The following is a 12,005-nucleotide window of genomic DNA, read 5'->3' as shown; positions in this document are numbered from 1 at the left end:
AAAAATGAGGCTCCTAGCCAACATGGGTGAGAAATTCATCGAATCTGACTCCAGACTAGAGTATCGTCGACCTAATGCCGGATTTTCGCCTTTTCTTTGAACCCTTAACAGAGGTTATTCACCTTCTACTAATTTACGATGTCTAGAACCTTCAATATTCGTATTTTTCAATCTTATTCGTGATCTTTTGCCTTAATAAATCAGTAAACTCATAAAAATCTAAAAATTAAGTATCCAAATCTAATTAACATCCAATTCAACACCTTAAAAACATAAACATGATCCAATGACAGCTAATAATCATGTTCACAGCCCTTCTATTACAACTCATGATCAATCACCCTTTTATCTTATGTATTGGATCAATTATGAACTACAGAGTCGCTATATCCATAGGTCACGATATCCATCAATCACTGATAATAAAATTCCATCTGATCTATGTACAAGATATAACATTGAAAAGTCTTGACCTCGACAAATGGCAAATCATAAAGTTCCAAGACAATTTTTATATGTTCATTATTTTTATGACAAAAAAAAATCAGTGAGAATAAGACAGCTGGAAGCAATCAAAATTCTGCAACCCATTCCATTTAAGGATTGTTACAATAATATTGTTGTAAATTATTCTTAAACAAAATAAATGCAGATCAAGTTCATACATTATGGAATTCTAATAAATATCCACATTACGATTTTCAAGAATTTTATTTATGTTATCTAGACGTGATTTAGCAAATAAATATACAGCCACAGATTTTCATTGTCCACTGTTTGTATGGATATATATAAAATGAGTGAGTGTCAAGCATACACAGAAACAGAGCAATGCAAACGACCTTGATTGCAAACTAAAGTTTTATTTTATTTTTTTTATTTATATTTCTACATTTTTCGACATCATTTAAAGTTTCACAGTTTCGCAGTTCTATAAGTTTTGCGGATTTTTTTTTCACATCATGAAGGTCGCGTTGCATGTATTCTGCACGTTAATTTATATATATAGAGTTCTATAGATTTAATTTATTTTCTTGTTAAGGCGATTTTTTTAGAGTAAATCACGTCAAGAAGGGAATTTTTTAGTTTGAAATGTTCAATTATTTTTTTTATTTTTTTTGCGTTGTAAGGAAAGAATTTTGTGTGTGGATAATTAGAATGGCATGGGATTGTTAAGGTTTATGTGCTTTATTCAAGCTTGATTTACTAATTGAATAAGTAAAGTCTAATTTATTTTATGTTTGAACAAGAATAATAGACTAAACCTAAACCTAATAATTTTAAATTGCATTGGCATTAATGCGTCAGAGACCGGAGGATGCTGCTAAAATTAGCTGAACTTTACGCGTGCAGCATCATGCTTTGAGACAAGAAATGTCCGAAAATGTGTAATTTGTATTTTTTTCATAAACAAATACACAAAAACGCACGGCTTGTGGCATTTCCAAACATTTTTGGGGAAACACTAGAGTGCCGGGCACACATGTAATCCAACACTGCATTTTAGCTTCAAGACACGAGATTTCCATATTTTTCCAAGACGCTTGGAATCTCAAACAAGGTACCTATTCCACTTTTCAGTTTACATATGTCCCCTAAGTCATTGATGACCCCTAAAAATTCTTCAGATCCATATCCTAAGGACATTCTTGCAAAAACCAAAAATGTCAAAGAAATGCCAAAAACTACAAAGAAGACTGAATTCAGCATGTAATTAGGAAAAATTTCCAAACATTCTTTGTATAATTGAATAATGTCCTCGTGGTACGCAAATACTTGCGGTGTCCTTTGGTTCTTCTTGGTCTACCTTCTTTTGTTTCTTTTTCCCTGATACACGAAAAACGATAAGCACACAAACAAAAGTGAATAAAAATAATAGCATAATTACGATACACGAGCCATAAGCGAAATAAATACATATATGAAGGCAAGAAGCATTAAGTCAGCTGATTGTGAAAACGTTATTGACTTCATTAATGTTTTATTGTTTCCCATGAGAAATAATTCATAATTTAAGCGCCATAAATTCCACTTTTTTGTGCTCTTTTTTTATTAATAGTATTAAAAAATGGTGAAAAACTAGCAAAACAAACATATTTCTTTATTAGCTTTGTACAATACGGTTTGGTACTTTATTTGTATTATTTTTGGCTTGCGTCAGATTGCAATAGGTATTTAAGACATAGACACAATGTATGTGTCTTTTAAATGTGTTGTAATGCACCGAAAAAGGTGATTTATTGTGGAAATTTTTTGGGGATGTTTGGGGATTTGAAGAAAGCAGCTATTTAAATTTTAGAATGCAATTTTAATCACTTGTATTCAGTCAGTTTAGTGGTCCATGCACAGCAAGCTGAACTATGAGCTCAAATGCTATCAGAATTTGAAACAATTTCTACTTCAAAAACTATTAAATCTGCATTTTTTTAAAAACTAAAACATTTTATTAAATCGAGTGAATGTTTACCTTACAAAGTTGTAATCCTGCACTGTAGTAAGGGATTTACATGCATGAATTTTACACACAGGTTAAAAGTTCACCCTACTGCAATAAATCTCTTATTTTCACAACAATGATTCATAATCTAAACGTGATCAACAGTAAAGCATTTTTTTATTTTATAAAAAAGCATAAAATGCATCGACAGGCTTTCGTTTATGTGGCATCAAGGGTTGGAGACTGTTGTATAAATTTAAATAAGTTATTAAAATTGAAAATTTGTACATAAACATAAAAATCAAAATATTGCAAATTTTACGAATTTTCAAAGAATTTTGCAAATGTTAACAAATTTCAAAAAAATTGAATATAGCAAATTTAAAAAATATGAAATTTTTTACAATTTCTGATTTAGAAATTTTAATTCAAAAATTTTACAATTTTTAAGATTTTTAAATTTTTTTTTGAATTTCTTTAAAATATTAAATTTCAAATTTCTTAATTTTAAAAAATTCAATTCAATTCAATTTCTACAACATTTTCAATATCATATCAACCCTTGCGTAGCATACAATCTACCTGCGGTGCTATATTGACTGAAAAAATAAATTTTCACAATTCCATATCGATACTTTTAAATAAAATAAACGCAAAAATATATTTCACATTTGCGTATGAAAATTGTTTTTATTGATAGAAAATATGAATGATTTTCAACGAAAAAAAAAAAAGAAAACACCCAGAAAATGTCAATATGCGGAACGAGGAAATGTCATTTAGTACGACTGATGCAATTTATTATAATCATAATTTTTATTACCCTGACTCTCAATTCAATTCACAATATTGCACATTACTATCGATAAAATATTTACAAATGCCCTGAAAGCCTCCTTTAATTCAATTCACAATATTTTTTATTGTAAATTATTTTTTTAAAGCATCACTTCAGTGCAATTGCCCATGAAATTACAATAAATACGATCTCGATAGATTGCGGCACTTCCTTTATACTCGTTCATCATTCAACTCTTTCGTGTCAATATTACAATTTTATTATGTGTATTTTTTTATATAGGCACTGATTGGGTTTAAGTGTCATAAAAAATTATTTTAAATGGCAAAAAGTGTTGAGATTCTGTTGATGTGATGTGTGTTCTAGCGGACATAAAAGTATTATTATGTTTGAGTCTGGGGTCGAGTTGTTTGCCTGAATTGGCTTTTTTATGGAAAAATTGAGTTTTGAGATGAATATTTGAATGATGTCCTTAATAATTGCGTCCAATATATCAATTTGTTGACCTTCCTTCATTGACTCAACCTGCTTTAGACCAATAACCTCTAATATTGGCAATAATGCCCTCAAATTCTCATTATATGCATCAATAACTAGACTATACTCAATCATATCCCATTCAAAATTAAATTACACCAAAAAATCAACATTAAAGCCTCCTTTTTCACCCAACATTAAAGTCAATTTTCATCTCTTTAAACAGCCACGGCAAATAAATAAAATGTTGCAATAAAAATTCCCAATCATCTCTCTAGCACAAATATTTCTCTTCTCGTTATCACCATCATTATAGCTCTTACACAACAATAAAAATGTATTTCACCTTGTTTCCTCAACGACTTTTGATTGCAATTGATTGAAAAATTTCATTATTAGACTCATAGTAGCATATCACGGTATTGTATTTATTTCTGAACAAACGGTGCTAATGACGTGCTTTTGATACATTAAGATAATAAATTAATAATGAGAGAAAAATGGGGTAATGAACTTTGAGATGGTGGGATAAGTGGTCAGCGAATGATGTTTGGTGCTTAAGTAGAACGAGGATCCATGTTGCAACAATCTTAAGTTGCACAAGTCGGATAATCGATTCAAAATCCGGCACTAGGCCAGCTTGACTCTAGCGTGGTTTCAAATTTAAACAGTTGCGAATGCCGATGGGACTAAGGCAAACGACCCTTGGCAAAATTCTCATTTTTAAGGACTAACAGAACTACTAATTAAGTCATCAGCCTCATTTTGTAAACTACTGATTAAATCAAGTCTTAAAGACCGACACTACACCGACCCATCCATACCAAACGGTCAATTATACCATAAATCCCCAATAAAATCTAAAACTGCACTCCATCCAACCCTGCGAAATGAAAAATCATTAACATGGCTTTTACACGGAAAGAATTATTGTAACGATCGTTAGATATGCCATAAACTACTACCATAATTATAAAGGCTCACGTTTTATATTTTTTTTTCTCTGTTTGTACTACAAACTCCGATAACCAGATTACAACATAGACCGACTTACTCTCGATTTTTATTTTTATTTTTTCCGCACAGCCAACAGAAAGAAAAAGTAAATCGAAAAGAGAAGTCAAGAAAAAGAAGTAGATTGCTTAAGTAATAGGCAACAATTTAATGCCTTACTTTTTTTTTTCTTCATTCTCTCACTTTTTTTTTCTCTGTTTTGCGACGACTAGCCGAGTGACTCGGACAATGCCTTCTTTTTCACAGCTTGCATGCCTGTGGCCTCGATAATAATTGAACTTTCTTTCTCTTTTCGATTTGTTTGTCGTATTAAATACTTGAAATAAGAATGAAATTAATGTGATTTAATGATTTATTTTGATTTTTTTGGAGATTAATGTCTTGGATTGTTGGTTAAGGCTTACCTTAAAAGGGAAATGAAATGTGGCGTTAAGTAGGAATGTCTTGAAGTTTAAGAGCATTTTACAATTTTTAAAATATTTCTAAATTTGCCAAAATTCACAAAATTCCTTAATTCACATCATCCAGTCCAAACTGAACCCAAACACCCGCAATTCCTCAATCAAAACCCCTCAAGAAACTCAAATTTCACACCGTCATCTACCATGAAAGCGGCAAGTCATGAAACATTATGGTAGGGCAGTTGACTTCTTTAGTTCCATTAGTTCATTGAATTTATGACCGATTGGTTGTTTTCACTGCCTACATTTCTACTTTATATCCACAAAAAATTGTACATGCAATGAAATAATTTCTAGCCGATGACGGAAGTTAATTTAGATTTTTTTTTCCATCCACTTTACTTTGTGTTTGCATGAATCTTTTGTGACTTTATTTTGATAGCCATGACTTTTTCACTACTTTTGTGTAATTAGCGAGTAAAAAACTTCCTGCAAATTATCGGATTGCTGCTTAATAAAAATCTAAACATTTTTAGTGCGAAATGAATTGACAAAAGTAATTAAATTTGAATGATTGACGTTAATTACATTAAGTAATTGAGAGAAATGTGAAATCACTCGAATTGTAAAATTACGTAAATAAAAATATCGACAGACATCAAAAATTACAGTTTTTGGCGCCATCAACAATCATTTAATTGTGCAATAATGTGCGAAAAATATAAAATTTCTCTCAAAATCATGAAAATATCAATAATTAATCAATTTTTATTCTCATTTACAGGAAGGAAGTGTAGGTCATGATTTAATAATTCGTCCAGTGCCATTAGATGTCTCAAAAGCCGACGATGGTAGTGTTCATCATGTAATTTATAAACGAGACACTCAACAGCAATTAGATGAGCAACTTAGTGATTTTGCATACATGGAACCTGATCGATTACAGAAGCGATACAAACGCTCATCAGATGATGCTGAAAAAGTTGAAAGTACAAGGACTAAACGTGATATTCCAAATGTTATCTATCCGGAAATATTAGTGATTGTAGACTACGATGGATACCGATTACATGGTGGTGATAATGTACAGGTGAGTGACATTAATCCTTAAAGTTATCAACCTTGAACTTAACACTCATTTTCGTATTCAGATTAAACGATACTTTGTGTCATTTTGGAATGGAGTTGATCTAAGATATCGTCTATTAAAAGGTCCAAAAATCCGTATAAGTATTGCCGGTATTATCATTTCAAGGGTGAGTACATTAAATCTGTCATATCCATTTGAATTTTATAGCATTATTAAGCAGGTTGTGTGTGGATGAAAATGGTCGTGATTTACCTCAATTCACAACTTTTTTTCTGCTCTCCATCCACATCACATGCGATAATCATTACGCACAATCACACAAACACATTAAGCAATATTGAAGGAATTTAAAAAAGAATGTGAGAAAGTAACCATACATGGTAATGGCTAGTACATGACGATGATGACTAGCAATAGGACCAATGTGGCCCCTGCATCGTTACATTTAACGATTATATGATGATAACTTTTTCATTCTTCCTCATTTTTTCGACCCTTTTCTACTGTCATAAATAGAATTGCTTTATACATGAACTAAAAAAAACGTGATACATGTACCTTCCATTCATGATAAATTTGCAAAGATATTTCATCTCCTCTCTCCCCCATTCATTTCAATGTAAATAAAGTGAGTCACATATAAAAATAATTCTAACATGAAAAAACACTCAATGGTTTTGTAAAAAGAAAGGAAAGAAATGAACTGAAGAAGGAACTTGAATAGGTGAAAGATATTGAATTTTTCTCACTTAGTTACTCTTTTGTGAGCCTTTTGTGGAGATGTAGAGTGGTTCTTAAATGTCGGAATTTATATATTGAAATGGGTTTTTCATTTCAATTGATTTTTAAAATTGGAGTTATTCTTGAAAATTGAATTATTATAAAATTTTGTGAACACGTGTTTTAAGAATTTTTCCTCCATTTTGTATTTTGTTTAAAATTACACCTTTAAGCTAGAATTATTCACAAATATGAACAAAAATAACTTTGCTCACTTAAAATGAACATGTTTTATTAATTTAATTCAATCAATATTGTAATTTGAATGAAATATTGACATTTAAAATCTCGAGGTGAGAAAAATTTTCTTTCAAAAACTTCTAAGTAGGGGAATAACAACTGAATTTGTATTTGTTACTTTTTCTCAACTGTTTCTAACTTAACCACTCAAAATTGAGTAAAATTTCATCCATAAAATCTAAAGAACAAATTTTCAATAAATTCAGAACATTGAGCCCCTATTCATCAAATGATTGAGGATTTTCTAAGATTTTCAAAAAGCGAGGATTCATAAGAACTCAACAAGGATTTATTTTTTCCATCAAAATTTACCTGCTTTGTGTAGGGATTTACTTCATAATCCCGGAAAACAAGAAAAAATCCCCTTTTTGATTAAATAACGTTTTCAAGCATTTCAATTTGGCTAATGAACTTCCGTAAAAATAAATAAAGTTAAAGCCTCAGTTCAATAAACATTCACGTGAACAAAAAAAATGAGAATTGAATTGGTATTTTTTTATTTACTTATCACGTAGATGGAATGTGCTTCATGTTGAATTTCTTTTTAATTGATACATACCGCATACAATGCATTTCATTTCAATTTTTCAATTATGTTTCCACATTTGTTTCTTCATTGCCCTAAAAATAAATAAATATATAAAAAATTTGAAACATACAGGAAAAAATAAAGAGATTGAAAAATTGAGACACAAAATGAAATTGGAAATTGTGTAACAGATTTTGTGGTACATTAAATATCAATTTCGATCATTTTCGAGCCTGTAGCTTGGCAATTTGGATAATAAAAATTCAAATAACTGGAATTAGATAAAAGTGCAATAAATGTTAATTGAAAAAAGTTCATTTTCGATAGGCAGTCAAATGATTGGAGTGTAAATGTCTTGATTTATGCAACGTTTATATTCCATTTGGAGATTAGGAAATGTTGGGGTTTTAGAGAGGCGAGTTAAGGAGGTGTGGACGGATGATGAATGACTTAATTGCTGTGTTTTGGATAGTTAAAGAAATTAAGATTATCAATAAAATTTAACGGATTTTAGACATTTTAACTTGAAATGCAACACTTTCCATATTGAAAATTCAAATTTTAACGGATTTTTGAGATTTAAATTAACAAATTCACGAATTTCAGTATTTTAAGCTCAATATCCAACTTTTTTTGGACATAACATTCAAATTTTCCCAGGCATTCTTCATTTAAATAACCTCACATTTCAAATTGAAAATTGCGCCATAAAAATTAAACAAACAATTCTAAAGAGAAAAAAAAGTTCAATTGTCTACAGCCTCCCATTCATCTAAACGCCAATTATTAATTCCATCCTACACCATTCAACACGACATCGTACATTGTCTGTCGACTGATGCATAGAAAGTGACCTTTTCCAATCTCCATCAATATTTTTTCCTTGTTGATGCAATTTGTTTGCTCTGAATATTCCTTTGGTACCATCAATTAAGGCATTGACATCACAGCCAATAAATGTTGTTATTATTATTTTTTTGGTCGATTGCATCATGAACTGCCACAAACATTTATTCATTCTCTGTTTTTTCATGTCACTGTCAATTGATTATTTTTTTCTTTCTTTCCTCTTCTTCCGCATCGACTTCAATATTTATCTGATTCACTGGAAGCAGTTTCTATGACCGATGCAATAATTTTTGCAATTTTTGAGTCCGGAAATGAAAGATGAAGAAATTTAAAAAATTGGACTGTTTTATGCTGTACAAATTTTTTTGTTATTTCTTCCGTTTGCCGCTCATTCCTTCAAAATTCACCGAAAAGAGAAAATTTTCAATCCAAACAAAATTTTAATTGGAATTTATTATGTTTTTGCTGTACAAACCTAGAGAAATGTGAAGGCTGGCTATGGTTAAACCATATATGCATACTAGTCATATTCAGGCACATACATATTCCACCCAACATTGAGCAATTTCAAAATTGAAAAAGAAGAAAAGTTTTGTTTTTAAAAAAAAAACCGCACTAATCCGCGGGATTCAGCTTGAAAATTGAAATGAAACAATTGTGGTTGCACATTTACGTTTGTTCCTATATATAAATTTGACATCTATGAATTCTATAGAGAGAATTTTGCATACGGTAGCTTTTTTTTTAACCGTTCCATAAAATTGAATAATAAACAATAATGTTTTACGCTTCCTTCGACTGACCCGAGACAAATATCATGGAAATTGTGTAGCGGAATGTTTTGTAGCTTCATATGAATATGAGTAAGGATATGTGATGGTGCTATGTGAGCTATGTTGAGGTAGTTACTAAGTGGAACAACATTTTGAGATTTAAAACAATTTTTATAAATGAATTTTAATGCTTGAAGACTTCTGCGACATTTAAGTACTTTAGCATTTAAGATGCAACAATCAGGTTAGGGAATGTTTGGAAATTAAGTAATGCTTAAGGACAGTGATGAGCAATGCTCGCGACACATCTTGGTGGTAAGCATCTATCCAAACCGCATACGGCATTCAAATCATGGCATTTCCCTAAATTTTAGACGACACCCTGGTTTGTCGCGGCACACAGATTGCTCTTCACTGGCTTAGGGTGCATGTAGGAGGAAGAGAGCTTACAATTTTGTTAGTGAGTCCAAATTTGTGTCAAATGATAAGAGTTACGATAAGGAGAGCTGAGGGAATGCTATTTTTAACGTTACATAACTTACCAACATTCCCTTACGTCAAAGACACAAAGATTTATGCAATTTTCCATGACAATAAGTTAAAGATCTTTATGCAAAGTGTAATGACAATAAAATTATAATTTTGACATTTACATACACACAACAAACAAACAAAACGAGAAGAAGTAAGCAGCAGCAGAAGAAGAAAAATTTGCTCAGAAACAATGCAGAGACTTTATAATTTCCGAAAAGAACAAGCCTTTTTATAAAAAGTGCCGTGAGAGAATTGAAATATGATGGGAGCGTTCAGTTATTTCAAGATGAGATTTACTTCCATGCCTGCAATCTCGTCTTGTATATCAAATTCGGAAATAAATGCCATTTTTTTGCGCATAATTCATTTCCTCAATTGGGAATTTTTTTAGTTAGTCTCACACTGTGCAGACATAAATATTAAGTTTCGGTGATGATTTTTTTTAAAATTAATCTCAACACAATTTTTTTGAAAAATTAGATTTTAATCGCTTGTTTACAGTGAAGATGCTTATTTAGTCTCGTTAAGCTCATCAACAACAATTTTTTATACATAATAAGACGCCAAACAGAAGCGATAATGCTTCACATCTACTTCAATTCTTATTAATTTAAATTCCACGAGATCGTTAGAATTGTTTACACATGCTTATTATTAATTGTGCATTCTTATTGATGATAGAGTGGAAAAAATGTGCTGTTGTTCGATAAAAAGGAATTAATAATATTAATTAATAAACTCTAGTCTAAACAGCATTATTAGGAGATGAGTTATGGCAGGTAATCATCGTGATTAAGTTGAATTTATTTTAAATTTGAATTTTTGTGATGCGCTTTATTAGTGTATATTATTGAGATTGAGTAGACAAGGGATGGAAGCTAGAGTAAGGGCAAAGTGGGAAACTGAGGGATAATATGCTTTGCTTCCAATTGGTATGGGTCTAGATCGAATTAAATATCAATAAATGGTCAAATTTGATGCATAGTCTCATGAATTTAACTATAAATTTCTTAAAATGCCATAGTATGAGCCTTAAAGAAGAGCATAGGGTATATGTTACCATAATGATGTTAATACCAAGTTTCTTTTTGTCTCCGAATACCTAAACCTCTTGTTACACTACTTTGCATCTCCATAGACATCAAAAAGAGCTCCCAGTCCCCTGTAATACCTCAGATATCACTTTCAATCCAACAATCTCTTATAGATTAATCTCAGACGTATAATAACTCATTTCCATTCCAAAAAAGTTCCCACAAAAATCACAAAACAACATCAAAATGTCACATCAACTTACAAAATTTCCATAATCCCTCTAATTTAATCGATTGCAACTTCTGAATCCGATTAACATTTCACCTAATTTGTCGACCTCACCCAGAAAAGCTTTCAAGTCGTAAACATGCAATTTACTTAATATCACTTCATATTTCATCTAAAATGCGTACAAACATGACAGGTTGCCATCAATTTATGCTAATAATCAGCTACAGATTTGACATAATTATATAACTGTGGATTTTGATGATAAGATTTACAAATCCCGTTGACAAATTTTGGCATTTATTTGCATATGCGTCGTGTTACAGCCTTGATACAAGTCAGTGATTGTAAAGTGCTATTTTCAAAGACTTTGTCACAAGCAAATTGATGTGTGCTGTAAAATTACTTAATATATAACTCATAAACATTGCAATCAATTCACAGCTTTATGTCAGATGCGTTTTAATTAAATTGATTGTATAATTTACAAATGAAATTTTAAAAGTGATCAATTTATGTGAATTTAAGTCATTTAGCTTGTTTAATCGTCAAATTATCATCACATATTCACATTTATGTGAGTAAATTTTTCATGTCGAGTAATCTCGAGAAATTATTCCCCTGTGGGTTTTGCTGTTCTTCTTATCTCTTTCATTTTCTACTTTAATGTGCTATATGAGCTGTTTCTTTAAGAATGTAAGCACTTTGGGGCTATTCATTTGAATTTCTGAAATACGTTAAAATATGAATTTTTCAAATCGATTAAAATTTTAATTCTCAATAGCCGTTAAGTTTCGAACATTACAAACCTGCTAATCA

General features: G+C 30.8%; 1 protein-coding gene across 1 annotated transcript in view; it reads left to right on the top strand.

The window, feature by feature from the left end:
- Positions 1-12,005, top strand: part of sona (sol narae) — a 91,951-nt gene that overhangs the window by 64,151 nt on the left and 15,795 nt on the right. Inside the window, 2 exon segments of the mRNA XM_070646187.1 lie at positions 5,913-6,218; positions 6,280-6,384. Of these exon segments, the coding sequence (XP_070502288.1) occupies positions 5,913-6,218; positions 6,280-6,384 (411 nt within the window).

This window comes from Chironomus tepperi, unplaced genomic scaffold (genome assembly GCF_022539635.2).
Source record: "Chironomus tepperi strain 1889 unplaced genomic scaffold, CSIRO-AGI_Ctep_v1 contig_359, whole genome shotgun sequence".
Classification (NCBI taxonomy): domain Eukaryota; kingdom Metazoa; phylum Arthropoda; class Insecta; order Diptera; family Chironomidae; genus Chironomus; species Chironomus tepperi.
Note: the sequence above shows the minus strand (reverse complement) of the source record. Positions and strands in the feature narration are given on the sequence as shown.